The 16,940-nt window shown below is 31.0% G+C and overlaps 1 protein-coding gene across 1 annotated transcript; it reads right to left on the reverse strand.

Moving 5' to 3' along the window:
- Positions 1–5,872: 5,872 nt before the first annotated feature.
- Positions 5,873–9,702, reverse strand: LOC114389437 (ABC transporter G family member 14-like). The gene is made up of 5 exons (XM_028350110.1): positions 9,453–9,702; positions 8,513–9,308; positions 7,892–8,071; positions 7,599–7,792; positions 5,873–6,664 (listed from the first exon to the last, which is right to left on the reverse strand). The coding sequence occupies exons 1-5, from the start codon at positions 9,606–9,608 to the stop codon at positions 6,020–6,022; spliced, it is 1,971 nt and encodes a 656-aa protein (XP_028205911.1). The 5' UTR covers positions 9,609–9,702; the 3' UTR covers positions 5,873–6,019.
- Between the last annotated feature and the right edge of the window lie 7,238 nt (positions 9,703–16,940).

Consider the following 16,940-nt stretch of genomic DNA (forward strand, 5'->3'; position numbering starts at 1 on the left):
ATGACAATTCTGAAGAAATATTAGATTCAGAACAAGTTTTTACCTTAACCTTATCATCTATATCTGCCATGAGATAAATGTTGGCTTATTCATCATCTGAACTGCTACTCTTCTCACTATCTAAGTCATCCCAGGTGACCATCAAACTTTTCTTTTTCTTGTCCCCAGAGTATCTTTTTTTTTTCAACTGGGACATTAAGCCTTAATATGTCCAAGCTTTCGACAATCAAATTGGATAATCTCTTTGCTTTCCTCGTTTTTCTTTATAAATCTTGAATCTGTATGTCTAGAGGAGTGTTGGAACTTTCCTTTCTTCTTCATCATCTTTTTGAACTTTCTGGACATAAGGGTCACTTCATCATTTATGGATCCATCAGATTCCTACATCTACACTTTTAAAGCTTTAGACAAGCTCTTATTTTCTTTTCTTCTAAAGCTTGTCTCTTTAGATTTAAGGGCGACAAAATTCTTCTTTTGTAGATGTTCCATATTTTAAGGTGAACTTCATAGAGTCTTAAGATGCCTAGCAGCTTATCTCATGCAAGATTTTTCAGATCTCTTGTTTCTTGAAAAGTTGTGCTCTTTAGTTCCCACACTTTGGGGGAGTTATCCAGCACCTTCAAGTTTATCTAGGCCTTGGAGTACGTCTATATAAGAGCTTCCAGATTGTTTAGAAGAACTTAAATTCTTCTAAACATATCATCCACGAACTCTTCATCCTTTATGATGAAGCTTTCATAGTGTTTGGTTAGAGTCGTGGCCTTCCTTAGTCTGACATCTTTAGTGCATTCATAATTTATGCTCAATGAATCCCAAGTCTCTTTTGTAGTTCTTAGTCTGCAGATCTTGTTGCACTCATTCTTTGGTAGGGCACATGTCAAAGTACATATGGCTTTTGTGTTGAGCTCCATAATGGCTAGATCGTCATTTGTCTATTCAGCTTCAGGTCTGGGAATAGGGATATCCCATTGGTCATGATAAGCCAGATTCTATACTAGGTGGACTTGATGTACTTCTCCATTTTGTCCTTCCAATAAGGGTAGTCTTCTCCAGCGAAGCCTGGTGGCCTTGTGAGAGATGCTTCCTCAATGATGGACTACGTCCATTTCTTGACAACCCACCAAGTTTCCACTAACTTATCACAAAGTTACAAGTATTTTTCACTACCACTTCTGGCTCTTGCACTTGCAAGCTCTACCCAAACTTAACTTTAGCTCAATATTCTTTATCCTACCTAACCACTGCTGGCTCTAAAAAAATCAACAAAATTTGTTGGAAGATTGCGCAATGACTAATATGTGATCATCTTATAGATAGATAAATCACTCAACACTCTAGTCTTTTCTCTCAAGGTTTACAAGGTGTTTTGAGAGCTTAGTATCTATCCAGTGATTTACAGAAAGCTTTACAAGAAAGAATGCAAGAATATTTTGTGCAAGATAATTTGTATCTTGTTTCTTCAAAGCTTTTTCTATTTATAGTCTTCATCTTCAAGTGTTTGTTGTCTCCCAACGGTTGGATACCTTACGCCGTTCTTCATTTGAAGTTTTAAGATCGTTGGAGCATTTAATGATTGCATTAAATGCATGTCCCTTCTTCATGTAAAGTCCATGTTAATAGGTTAACATGTCTTATACTTTAGCAGGAAAGTCACTTCTTTCATCATACCAAGTATACACTAGAGGGTGCTTTTTGATAAGGATCAATAGTTCTAAACTATGGGCTTCATTTATTCTTCATAGGACTTTGATAGATCCTAAGAGAATTTCTTATGCTAGATAGAATCTCATACATAATATTAAATAAAAATCTTAAATGTACTACTTAATATTATGTTAAATCGTCTTATACGGATGTATCGTTTGAAAACTTAGACGTAGAAATACAAACCATGATTTGATAACATATTAGACATAAATTTTATCATTTGTATTTATTTTTATTTAATCAAAATAATAATTAAAAGTCTTGATTCCTCTTTAAGACATGAATATCTTTAGACTTAACAATGTTAGACGAAAATGGAAGTGCATGAACACAACTTTCACAATTTCATTTTTGTCGCTTTTATTTTGAAATGCTAACATTTGAATTTCTCATATGAAATTAAGAACAAAATAGAAAGGAATAGAAGGATTCAAGAGAATATTCCTCAAGGGTCATTTTCACTAAGGAGAGAAGCACATGTTATTGTCTATATTTTATTCTTTTTGTCTCCAACCAAAATGTGACACGTTACATTGTCTCTAACTGTGAGACAACGATCATATCCCATAAGGAATCTCTTCCCAGAAGTCTATAAAAGGCAACTACCAGTTCTGCTACAAGCAAACTAAAAATCAAGAGAAAAACAAACAAGAGCAATTTGAAGCAAAATCTGTTAAGTCATCTGACAATACAAAACAATGCTTAAATAGTTCATCATCTGCCTAGCAAAGTTATTCATTGTATTCGAACTTAATTGTTTATTCACTCTGTTGAGTTATTTGAATCTACTTATTCATTCAAACATTATTTGTTTACGAAAGCCAGGAGTAACTTAGTGTTAAACAATACTGGAATGTCTTAAATTCAGGGAAAGTCTAAAAGTGTGTCGGTAGTAGCCTAGAGAATATTATTGTAACTAGGAGTGACATGATAAAATATTTGTTTTTAATCAAGCTTTGATTAGTAAAAGCCTTTACAAATTTGTGAATGAGAAATGGATGTAACTCTATTTGAGTAAATCAGTATAAACTAAGTGTTATTATTTCTCTCTTAAGTTATTTGATTAATATTCTCTTAAGCCTTTGACACACCCATGTTTATTTGATAACCTTTATGAAAACTCTGTCTTATCTAACATTGAACGATAATCATTTATTTTCATTATAATTGTTTTTCACTCACTGAAACTATACAATCAATATCTTTGTCTTTGCATATTTGTTTGTAAAAATCATTTTTTTACAAAAAGATATCACATTTGTCTAACAAATTATTCAACCCTTTTAATCTGATCTCTCATATTTTTTAAAATTTATAGTGGAAAATGTACCATGCTTCCGTACTTAGATTCTTAGAATTACATATAGGGCATCCACCCACTTTACAACTTTTTTTTAGATAGCACCCACTTTAAAACTTATTCACTAATTATTTGGGTTTGACTTTTATTATGTGCATTAACTAAGCTTAATCATAATAATAATGATGGTTAGGCTTCCAACTGCCATCTTCTTCACATCATTGGATTCGTAGGCTCAATTTTCATACAAATAATTATGCTTCCAACTTTCTTAACACAACTTACTAGTAGTTTTAATCATGCTTCCAACTTTCGTAACACATTATTATATTTTTATACCTTAGCAGTGAAATTTAACGTTTTATTTATTTTTTTAGTATTTCTACAGTTTATTTTATTTTATTTTAAAATAAAAACAAATTGTATTTAATTTATGTACTTTTAAAAAGCTAAATATTAATTTGTATATACTTTCTTTCAACTTGTAAATTGTGAGTTTATTACGAAATAATTAACGATTTGTAATATTTCAATTCACTAATTATTGTTTCCTTATCAAAATAATATCATCATATTATTTATTTACACTTTAATATATTACTTTTTTTCATATGCTACATTATTTAATATTTTAAAATGATAGATGCTTTGAATATTTAATTGATAAATATATTATTTTTCACATAATATTATTCTAATTTTTATTCCATATGATTATATGATATTTTGCTAATGTAGTACTACGTATTTGTTTGGTTTTCTGCATTTATGGTTTAATATTTGAAATACGATATTTTTCTTTTAAATATGATATTGCTTTGGAGAGAGAGACAGCTTGCACGCTGTGTCATAAACTGCTTCCAGTGGCTCAACTTGGACTTATAGCACTCCACCAAAATTGTTTCATGATATTGCTGTCCATTAAATTATTTTGGTTTAATTTGTTCTTTATAATTATAAAATAATATATTTTAATCTTTATACTTAAAATATCATATTTTTATTTTTATAAATATAAATTTTAATTAATTTTATTTTTTATACATATCATTTCAAATTGTTTTAGCTTCTCTTAATTTTTTTAATCAAATTAAGAGACAATATACTTTGATATTATTAAATATTCTTTAATTTAAGAAATTATTTTAATTTAAATGTAAAATCAAAAAATTTCTTAGTAAAAAATTAAGTTATGCAACCACTAGACAATGGGTATATTTGCCCGACCTTCGTTATACTAAGTTGATAGTATGAACAGTTTTTTTGGAATTATCAATATAATGAAATGATTTGATAAAAAAAATTATAATTTCTTTTTTATTTTTATCAATTTTATTTATTTTTTCTAATAATTAATAATAAAAAATAGACTAAAAATATGTAACAAAACTAAAATAAAAATTTTACATATAGAAATTAAAAGATTTTCTTTTTCTATTTTTGTAGCTACAAGAACCAAATGAATTATTAGACTTTCTTTTTTCTTTATCAATGACATAAGTCATCGTGGCATGCGAGCATAATGAAGCGCGACGCAGACTTGCATAATTAATGTGACAAAATGAATTTCAAATAAAAAAAAATTATCTTTAACATTATTATTTTTTGTTAATTATATTGTGAAAGGACATTAATATGATCAAAGAGCTATCAATTAGAGTGGAAAGTGCTTCTGTATTTAGATTTTTAAAACACTTTGTCATGCACCCACTATCAGACTTAATCGCCAATTATTTTAATTTGACTTCTCTTTATGTGCATTAACTATGGTTAATCATAACAATGATCAGGCTCCTAATCTTGATATCATTTCCACATATTTGGATTGGTTGGGTCAATTTTCGTAGATATACTCATGCTTCCAACTTTCTCAGGACATAGTTTTGAGCAGAATATGGAGCATAGTACTATTTGATGGCTTTCATTCCATTAGAAATATCTGTTTGTCAAGTCACTAGTGCCTTTCGGGGGCAAGATATTATTCTCATAATTATCCTCTTGTGTAACCTATGCAGGAAAATATGAAACAACAATTTGGTTTCAAAGGCCTGATAATGATCAATAGTTGATTTACTGAGCCTTAGCGTCTAGTCGCAATCCTTGACCTATCTTGCAGATTAAATGCATAAGTTCTTATCTTTACCTCTTATCCTGTGGCTTATCCCTTGTCTTCAGGCACTAAGTTTTATTCTAAAGAACTTAGAAGTGTTATTTGTGGGTTGACATAAGTGGTTAAAAATTTAGAACAAACTTTTATCTTTCTTATAGGTCAACTTCGGTCTAAAGTTACTTTTTCCATTTGGTGGGCATCCCTTGGGTTCTTTTATGTGTAGGGACTAATTAAATAGTTATAACTAGGTAAAATTGTTTACGGTTTGAACCTATACAAAAATAATCTAAGTGTGTCTCTGTTGACTGTCCTGACATGTCATTGACATCCTATGCGATAGTATTGAGCATATCTATCTTATTTATATTTTTTTCAGAAAAAAATATAAAACTTAAAAGTTGGTGTATTATAAATATTTGTACAATTACAAATTGTTGTCATGTATAACAAAAGTAATACCTATCATAACTTGTCATCAGGCGATATTATAAAATTTTTACATTATAGTATTATTTCTCACTCAGTTGAATTTAGGACAATTTCTTTCAAGTTCTCATGCTATGTGAACAGTAGCACTCTTAGAACTTAGCTGGTGTGTTTATAAAATTGCTAAAAGGATAAAAGTAAATAATTTTTATCGTTCAATCACTAAATAGCATGTATAATAAAAGTCATATTTACCATATTTTTTATTAATTAATATTATAAAACATTTTACTACATATAAATTAAACTAAAGAAAAAAAAAATCGAACTGATAGAGAGAGAGATGATCAAAATTTCATTACATAATTTGCATCAGAAGTACAATATTCTAGCTAGTCTAGTATTATTCCTCACTCAGTTGAATTAGTACAAAACTCTTCCAAGTTCTGTAGCTAGTGTACACATCTTAGCTAGCTCTACCTCATTCTCTGTAGTGCTAAATATGCAATTAGTCGGTAACCTACCAACATCAAGGCCATAATAGCCACATCAACCCACAAGTGATTCAAACCCACTGATTTGATTGGAGGAAACTCTCCAACTTTGCACAAGACCCCTTTTGAGCACTCATAATGATCATCATCATTGTACTGCACACCAACAAGAAGCTTGTAACAATAGTAGCTATAGCTCAAGTACTTGAGCCACTCTATGAAGGGAGGAATTTGTTGAATATAGTAGCCTCCAGCAATGAGGAACACAAGGGTTGTCACAGAAGCCAAAGTTGTGGCCTGTTTGACCTCCATCAAAATGGCACCAAATGCTAAGCCAAGACTTTGAGAGACAAGGACACTGTAGAGGACCACAAGGAGGGAAAGGAGAAAGGTCACTGGATGAGGCTTGAGCCCTCCCATCCAATAGATTATGATGACAAATGCAGTTGGAAGTGCAAGTTCTATTGGCAAGTCTCCTACTGTTCTGGCTAGAAAGTAGGAAGAAAGACGGTACATTCCGGACGAACGTTCCTTGATCAGCATTCTTCTCTCTTGTGGAAATGTGAAAACAGCATTATAGAGAGGGTAGAATCCCCAGAAAACAGAGAAGAAGAAGAGCAGGGCTATCTGCATTACAAAACCAGCTCCATGTGAGATTCTCTTCATGTTTTTTTTATCCATAGAAATTAATCACAATACCGGAGGTTTACTACACTAATACACCACTTTCAATCAACCGAGCTAGACCCTAGTTCTCTTAATGCTTTTAGGTAACAATAACAACAACAAAAGCCTTATCCCACTAGATGAGGTAGAATATATGGATCACACAATGTTAACAAACAAATTATTTACTATAAAACCAAATTATCTGCATTGGAGTCGGTTATAGATCAAATTCTTAAAGAATATTATTTTTTATAAGATTCTTATTTAATAGCGAATCCCTCTTAGGTAAGCAAAACAAAAAAACAAAAAAAAATAGTACTCTTAATAAATAAAAGTACAGAACTTGGATGCAATAGTTTAAGTACTTTTGTTTTTGTTTTCTAGTCAAAATTAGAATTTCATGTGGTTAATTGGTGTAGTAAAAAACTTCGTACCCCATTGCCCAAGAGGCTGTTTCCAGATTCGAACCCATGACCAACAAGTCACCAAGGCACAACTTTACCGCTGCACCAGGGCTCGCCCTCATAATTGGTGTAGTAAAGATATGAATTAAATGTCAACATAAATTACTGAGGTGGTGAAACTCTATTTTTAATTTGTAAAATTTACTAAAAACACATAAAAATTGTATTGAAGTTTTGTTCTAAATAAAATAAGTGGAATATGAATACAAAATAACGCATCATATTTTGAACTTCATATGGCAGAAACTTTGAAATGATGTGATTTGGACATGAATACAAGATTACATGAATGTGAAAAGGAAAAGTGGAAAACAATACTGTCAAAGTAAGAGCCAATGATATCTTAACAGAACTTTAGAGTTACTTGATGATGTTCTGTTCTTACTGGTCAATACTTATCAAGTTAATGAACTTGAAGAAACTCTTACCCGATCTCCAATGTGTGATTCTGGAGTGTGCCACCACAGGAGTCCACCAAGGAAAGCGACACTTATGACTTGGAATATTCTCAGCCTGTTGAAGGCTTCAAACCTTCTCTCCCTCAGACCCCTTTGCAATAGCACTTTGAACTGATGCCACCAACTTGTGCACCATTGCTCTGGTTTTATGTGATTTCCTGCATCTATTAGGCAACAAATGTATTTCAAGACTTAATAAACAAAAATTAACTTTTGAAGGATATGCGTATGAATGTTTATAACTAAACATTTAGAACACCTACTTGTGGAAGCATCCTTAATGGCTTTGAAGTTATTCACTTCCAAGCTGCATAGTTCGTCTTTCAGCCTAGTAGCTATGTTCTTATCATAAGCAGAGACTAAAGCTTCCCTCACCAACTTCTTTTCTACCTCCTGGCTCTCACTTTGTTCAGTTGGAAGCTTGGAGGAGTCTGGAGCAATTCCTGCAGTTTTTCATCATTGTCAAGACTTTGTACACACACAAATATGGTTCTGTTTAAACTAGCTTGCCATTATTTCAGTAAACTAAGATAATTGAGTGAGTGGGGACTCATTATAATTCATCTCAGTTAAAAACAGTAGAAATATAATTCCAATAGGCCTGACCATGATTCCATAATAATAATAATAATAATTTGAGAATAAAGACTATGCATTCATAGTAACAGTATAAAACTGTTTTACACTGTATCCAATCACAAATCACCATGTGTTGACTTTTATAATAGTTATCTTAAAAATCATCCCAACGATGATTTATTATTGGATGACAGTGTAAAACTTTTTTATAGGATCAGTGTATAGCCAACTCTAATAATTTAATCCATAATAAATTGAAAAAAAGTAGTGTGTGGCTTAAATTGAAAAGAAAGAAATATTATTACCATTGGCAAGATCAAGCATTAAATCAGCAGGATTGACAATCATGGATGTGGAAAAACCAACAGAAGAAAAGTAGTCCATTGCAGATGAAGCAGGGCCATAATAGATGGGGCATCCTTCAGAGAGCAAGACCACTTTATCAAACATGTGATAGAGGCGACTAGAGGGTTGATGAATGGTGGTGACAACAGTTCTTCCCCCACAAGCCAAGCCTTTGATTGTCGTTATGATCCTTTGAGCAGTTGTAGAGTCCAACCCTGAGGTAGGCTCATCAAGCAGCAAGAGGCTTGGATTGATGAGCATTTCCTGGCCTATGCTGACCCTCTTTCTCTCCCCTCCTGAAATCCCTCTGAAGAAAGGGCCTCCAATCATGCTACCCCTGCACCTACTCAGCCCTAGCTCACTGATCACATGCTCCACATGGTGCACTTTCTCTTCCTTTGTCAAGGAGTTGGGGAGCCTCAGAAGTGCAGTGAAAAGAAGGGTTTCAAAGACTGTGAGATGAGGGTATAGCACATCATCCTGCGCCACAAAGCCTGTTCTTCTTTTCATGGCACCTGAAAAAGGCTGGTTATTGTAAGTGACTTTTCCTGATAGTTTGCCACTGAGCCTTCCTCCAAGTGCTGTGAGAAGTGTGGTTTTACCACTTCCTGATGGCCCCAACATGGCCATTATTTCTCCTGGAGAAACCATGCCTGTGACTCCTTTAAGTATGGTCTTCTCTTTGCAACTCCTTGTGCTACCCCAACATAGACCACCCTTATGCTCTATTTTAACATTGTACACCAATTCCTCAAACTGCAAATGGAAACAGAACAGAACATAAGCAAAAAAAAAAAGTAAACAATAATTAGCCCACATGAATGAATATGTATTATGGTGGTTTTTTTAGAATCAATGTAATGGTATATATAATATACTAAGTAATGATAAGGGAATGACCTTCAAAGTTATGGGGAACATAGCTAGTTTTGGAAAAGATTGCTCATTTGTTTTTATGGGAAGGACAGTCTCAGTCATCTCAGGTGGTCCTTCCTCAGGGTGAGTAGTGTTGTTGTTATTGTGTTCTGGTTTGGGTGCTATGCAGTTTTCTGGCATGGCCAAAGAAAGTGAGAGATTTGTAGTGTTTTGGTGGTAGTGTGATAGTAGTGACAATTGAGGTGTAGAGAGAAGTTAAGAAGTTCCTTTTATCTTTGCTTCTCGTTGTGTAGTGAGGAGGAGCACACATGGATCTATATATAGCACAAACTAAAATGTTCACTGTGTGTACCAAAGTACTATTTGTTTAGGACTCCCATGGATGGTGGGTTCCACCATCTCTTATAACTCGGAATTATTCTAACAGAACCATGCTCCCCTAAAAACTAGAAATTCTCAACAATTCTCAATTTTATTTTAAAGAGAATAGTGATACTAAACTTAATTTTTTTTTTAAATAAAGTCTCAGATTTAAATTCTGTAAAAATAAAAAAGAATATAATTAAAAAAAATCTCACTAAAAATAAGTAATCAGATGTATATTTTAATAGATATTAATTGATAATCAACTAAACGGATTAATCCTCACAAATAACAGTAATAAAAAAAGAAGAGGGGGAGTGTAGCTATAACCATTCGTTTTTCCTCATATCACCTTTATTGTCTTCCTTTAATCTGCTTTCCTTGCATAAGCAAGGATGCATTAAATATTTCTGAAGTTGATCTAAAATTAAGACAGGTCGCTATGAGTGAATTATAACAAGCACTTTGTCACGATAAACATGCTCCATTGATATAAAGAAAGACACCATTTATTTGTACAGTACCTAGGTGGCCTAAGGAACAGTCTTGCATACAGACAAAACAAACAGTAATTTATAGACTACAACAATCTTCTCAACTATTAAAGATTTAAAAGCATGCATATAATACATGAAAAATATGATAGAAATACAAAAAATACACATTTTAAATATTATTAGATGCAGTATTGTTATCATACAATGCACACATTTACTACAAAACTAAACACAATATATACACAAATCCTAAATAAAAAGAAAAAGAATTTAATATATACACAAATCCTAAATAAAAAGAAAAAGAATTTATGCTTTAAAAAATAAGTGGAAATTTTTATCTGGTATGATAAAATAAAATATTATACAATAACAAAAGTTTTATCCAATCACATAAGGTTAGCTGCATAAATTACATGATGAAGTCATTCGATTTGATTAAAAACCAAATCTTTAAATATATTTATGATGACATTCCTCTTAACAAGTAATAACTTTTCCAATATCCTTCTTGGTCTCTCTTCAGTTTCACAAGACTAGAGATTATACAATTTACTCTCCTTCCTATTGCTTCTATGGGCTTCTTTGTATGTGTGCAATTTGTTATAGTTTAACTAATTATTGTGATGTTTCCAATTTTGGAGTAAGCGTTTGAAAAAGCAAATACAAAAAATAATGTAAACTAGAACTCAGTGTAATCGATGCCCTTGTGAAGTATGTGACATGAATATGAGTATTGTACAACTACAAATACGACTGTTAATTATTTCGAAGTTTCCATATTTCCTTCATAAAAAAATCAACAATATAATATTCCTTCTTCTTGTGTTTCACGGTTTCACCAAATATTTTAGACAAAACAGGTCGTGTTTTGGTTCTCTAGTGAAATGGTGAGGACTTACGTAATAGCGTACGTTATGCCCATTATACCCGTTAGTTGCTTAGTTTGTGATTTGATTTACGAAATAAAAAAGGTAACTTCTAGCACCGCCCTATTAGTTGCTTAGTCTTTACTGCTGAGTGACATGCCCTTGAGATCTTAAGAAGTCTGTTGGAAACGATTGAATATATATATATATATATGTGTGTGTGTGTGTGTGTGTTTTCATGAATGCACTGCGAATATATACTATGTTGTGGGCATGTGAAGTGGAAGGAATTGAATATTTGAATGCTTTAGGCTGCTGCTGCAGAGTGAAACCATTTCAACAACAATGGGACATGCATGCAAACCATACGGGATCTCTGTCCCTCTTCATATTTGGCTAATTTTCTTGTTAACCCTTTTGAATCAATCAACACTTTTTTGGCATTCACCTTCCCTTTCTTTTTTATGAAGTTTTAGAATCTTTTAGGCTATATTTGGATTAGTGGTAGAAAATAGAATGGAATTGATTAGAATATACAATAGAGCGAAATTTTTTTTTTAATATGGAGAATGGAGACCCTGACATCTGTGGTTGGTTTGTCATCTTCCACTACAGCAGTACAGTTGCATATAAATAGTAATGCAACTAAAGTACTAAACCCCTATTCTGAAAAATGAACGCTTAAGAAATTAGATTTTCTTTTTTATCCACACACCTCCTCGTGATGATGGTGGTGATGATTCGTTATGTCTTACTACATAGCATGATTTTTGTCTTTCATTTGTGCTTTGGGGCGTTAATATGGCCAAAGAGTGAGTAAAATAACCATCTAAGGCCAAACCAAAAGCATTATATTCTCTTTCCCTCTTTACTCTGTATCTGTTAATAATAATAATAATAATAAACAGTTTTACTAAATATTTTTGGTACCAAAACTTTACAAAATCAAAGATAGCTAATGGCGGTGTTTTAGAGAAAGCAGAGATCGGACACACTTTCTCAATCTCCTATTCCTCATTCCTATCTATTGACCTGCTCTTCTCCCGACAAGTTTTGTTGAACAATTGTCAAGTTTTATAATGCAAGCGAATTAATACACAGTCCTGCCTCACATTTTAAAAAAATTATAATGTATGACATTTATTTATCTATCAATTTATCTGATACAGCACAAGAGATAAGAAGAGTAAATATTAGACATTAGTTTTAACTTTAATAGTTTATTTCAATTATGCCTTTTAAATTTTTTCTTCTCACACTTTCATCTCGTAATTGGTGTAATTGACAATAACTACATCATACAATATTTTTTAATTGGATAATTTAATTTTAAAATCTATCATTGGATCGAATGTTTGTTTTAAATATAATATATCTACAAAATTTTCATTCATATACACTAACGTCGATGCAATTAATATATACTTTTAAAATATATAAAAATATAAATAATTTGATTATTATTTTTTATTTAATTTTAACAAAATCTTACTTAAAGAATAAAGGGAGTATATATAGTTATAATTAATGGTTGAATTGATAAAATTCTTCTGTCATATAAAGTTATCAATAGTGTAATAAGTTACAAAGGTGATTGGTTGAGTAGAACAAGTGACAGCTTCACATACAACATGTCACAAATTCAAACTAACTTGTCTTCTTGGGATAAATAAATGTGAATATATTTGTAAGTATAATTTGACCCTAAAGAGTTTTACTATCTTAAATTAGGATAACACCCATTTCCATAAAACAGCAAGAATAAATTCAAAAGGATTGAGAACATAGAAAAGGCACATGAAAAATTTACCTAAGCGAGATATATGGTGATCAAGCTTTGTCTAACACAGTAGTTCCATTTTAAGTTGATATAAAATTTGGTCCTTAAAGTGATAATTTATGTTATTTTAATTCTTGAAAGCGCATGTCTAAACAAATTGATCCTCAACATAAATAATTTTATCTCCAAAAATTTATTAAGAAATTAATACTTTCCAACACCAAAGTAATACCTCGATCCGTCTATATCATATATTAAAGTTTTGAAATGTAGTTAAATAAAATTGGAAGGAGAACTTAATGATGCTTTTCCTCATGTAGATATGCGATTCTTATATATATCCCCTTTAGTTACGTGCTATTTGATTATAGCATTCAATTTTCAACATTCCTTCCGTCGGCCAAATTCGAAAGGCAAGGGAAAATAAGATGCTACACCGGCCAAGGTATACTATTCCACCCTTCCTCTCCTTTTTTTTTCACATTTGTAGTATGGAAGAAAGAGGAATAAGGGAAGAATGATTAAAGGTAGAATTTATCATCAGATTCCGATTTCTGTCCAAAAAAATAATTAATTAATTAATTAATCTTTTCTTATTGGAGATAAAATATAATAATTCATAATGGGTCCAGTGGGGTTTACTTTGTCAACATGGAAGACTTGGGAGAATTTGTTTCTTGATGCTTAGTGCGCGCAAAAATGTTTATTAATTATCATTCATTCCTATTATCAACTTGTATATTAATTATAGAAGCATAATTAGAGCTGTTTTCCCCCTTTTCTTCCACTATTGAAGAATGAAAGAACCCTTCTCTTTTTTAACATATTCTCATTCATTCCCTCTTGCTTTTATATTTTTATCTTATAGCTGCCCAAGCACGGATTCTCTTTCTTTTTTGGGGGTATATCTACCTAGTCTAACCTATCTAGTTTAGACCACACGAGCCATAAATTTGAACCAAGAACCCAAATCTTGAGAACCATATAATGTGGTATACGGATGATTTTCAAAGGGGGGGAGGGGAGGTAATTTATTGATAAGATTCATAAGACAAGCGTCAGGTACAACTTTCTCTCGAATGGGTAGAGGGAATTGGGTTTTATTTCCACATCAATCTTTTGAAATCTAAATATTCTCTTATTTTGTAATGAATGATTAAATTGGTTCACTCCTTGTGGCATTTGACTAGCTAGGCTTAATTAATTCATAACATAGACTAAGACTGCTACCGGTGTGGAACAATATGTACCCATGGAAGTGTAGTGTTGTTACACTTTTCTCATAGATTTTTTTGGGGGGATTTTAGATAATAGCTAGCTATCATATTTGGCCATATGGTTTTTTGTTCCCTCATGTGAAAAATGCACAATATATATAGAGAGTACGCCTCACATGTCAAGGTCGAAAATAAAGTCCAGAGATACACAGGAAAATAATAATCAAAATTCAAAACCTAGATTAATTCTTTTAAGAAAAATTAAAATTTAATATTATCACATAATCAATAACTCTAGCTTTTTGTCATTACGTTGTGTGAAATATTGGCCACAAAATTAACAAGTTATTTTAAATAAAGTCTTCTTTCTAATTTACGTTTTTTCATTTATAAAAGATCCAAACATACTCAAAACTCAAAATCAACTACTAATTAAGTGATAATAATCATACACCAATTGATATATACACTAGTGCTAGAAAGAATGAGTAGTTGATGATTCATTATTGTCCCTCGTTTATTTTATTTGAGACACTTATTTAGAATTAAATTGTAAAAACTTACTAATTTGATGGTTGTGGTATAATGATTGAGAAAACTAAATGGACAAGTTCAAAAAGAAGTAAATGGATAATTTAGAAATAGAACTAACACTTGACATTGCATGGGAGAATTTTTTTTTACTAGAGTCTCAACTATAAGTAAAAAATAATGATTTAGGCTAATTAAAAAAAAATAGTTAATATAATTTAATTTTATTAATTCTATTTATAAAATAAACATTTTTCTAAATTGTTCTGCATTGAAATTTGATATAAAAATGTCATTAGAAATATATTTTAAAATATTATATTAAATATGATAAATTAATTAATTTGCTTATATTTATTTTGGACCAATATACATATTTTTTCCTTATATTCAAGAACCAAAAAAATATCAAATATCAAATAATTATTAACTATCAATTTAGTTTGTGTTTATTTATGCGGTGCACTTGCGATAGCATGAAGTTCAAGATCACTTCAATCCGTAAACATGGATGATGTTGCTTCTTGAGACTAAAGTTTGGATTGTCCTACCTACAATTTAAACACACGGTAAAAGAGAAAGATTTTTAAATATAAGAACTAAAAAGTAAAATTTATAATCATAGAGTAATTAAACCTATAATTAGTTTATACATGAGTTATTTTTAAAAAAACTATAATTTTAATTTATGCAAAAAGCTGATTTTAACTTACACAAACTAATTTTAATTTATATTAAAAAAAATCTAATTTTTTCTTCTTGTTTCTTCTTTTAAGTATTCATGTATAGAGATGTTTATATCGAAACAAGACTCGATTCATCTTCTGACGGGGTTCTCTGTCTTGAATAAGGATCATGATGATATGCCCTTGTTCTGGCAAACATGGTGTGGCTTTGGAAAGATTAAGTCTAATTTCCTGTCAGCCATGCATGCTGGCAATTAGTCACAAGTGGTTGAGTAGGGGTATTTGGTTCATGGGTAGATTTTTTAGTTTTAAAAATAATTATTTATTTGTTATGAAGTAATAAATTAATTAATTTTAAATATATTTTTTAACTCCAATCGAAGGGATAACGAATATTTATTTTGATGAGATAAAAATCTTCTTTGTGAATAAATATACACATTTTTTCTTCCTACCCACTATCACACTCCTTAATTAATGATCACTTCATCATTTACACTCTAATTATTTTTGTTATTCTCAAAACTTATGTTCTATGTCAATTTTTATTTATTGTTAATCTCATAAATTTTGAAGAAATAATAAGAGGAATTTTGTCACAAGAGCATGATATATAATATTTTAAGTATAGTTTATTTATCATTTATTGATCTTATAATAAAGTTTTTTATTTTATGAAAAAAAATATGTTTAACATAATAATAAAATATTTTAGTAATTATAACATATATTTTCAGAAAAAATAATTTAACCAAATATATATATATATATATATATATATATATATCTTAATTATTCTTGAAAATATAAATAAAATATTTAATTAATTATAAAATTAATAAAATATATTTTTTATTAAATATCTGACAATAACCTTCCTATATTTTATTGCAAGAAATAATATTGTCGAAACTAAAAAAAAATATCCGTGACGTTTATAGTTCTTCACGGTGTGCAGATCGATGTCATCGGATTAATATTACCTTATTGCTTTCTCTAAACCTGGAATATTGGTCCCTTCATCTCTCGGTCAGCATGAGTATATTTGGATCAGGCATGGTGCGTCACTTCATAGATCTTTTGTTGAGCATTGGAGGCTATATATATATATATGTACCATGTGGCCAAATTCTTGTTTTCTATCATGAAGTCAAGCACCCCCATTGTAGATTAAACGCAGCCTCAACACATTCTCTTTTTTCATGTCCAACTAATTAAGGCTCACTTGCAAGAATGTTGCTGTGCTTATTTGACGTTGCAAAGGTATAATTCTTTAAAAAGGGCAAGTTTTATTAATGAAAAGAGGTGTAAGATATATATATACCTCTTAGAGCTCGAGGCATAGCATCTCAGCCTCAAGTAGAACCAACATGTAGTATGAACAACATTACATCCAAGGCTAATAAAAAAGCACCAGAAGTAGTGCATTACACTTTACAGGGAAAAGGATCCCGCATTCCAATCATTATAAGGCATTTAAACATAGTTTAGGTTCAATAGACCATTCATAGAATGATGATCTAAATCTGTCAAACTTTGCTCTGCACCATTCCTTAGCTGCCATTTTTA

This window comes from Glycine soja, chromosome 16, assembly GCF_004193775.1.
Source record: "Glycine soja cultivar W05 chromosome 16, ASM419377v2, whole genome shotgun sequence".
Lineage (NCBI taxonomy): Eukaryota > Viridiplantae > Streptophyta > Magnoliopsida > Fabales > Fabaceae > Glycine > Glycine soja.

Coding starts and splice junctions, on each gene's coding strand:
- LOC114389437 (XM_028350110.1), bottom strand. CDS start 9,608: ATGCCAGAAAACTGCATAGCACCCAAACCAGAACACAATAACAACAAC. Junction 8,072..8,512: donor AATGCTTGATCTTGCCAATG/GTAATAATATTT, acceptor GAAAAACTGCAG/GAATTGCTCCAGACTCCTCC. Junction 6,665..7,598: donor AATCACACATTGGAGATCGG/GTAAGAGTTTCT, acceptor TTTGTAATGCAG/ATAGCCCTGCTCTTCTTCTT.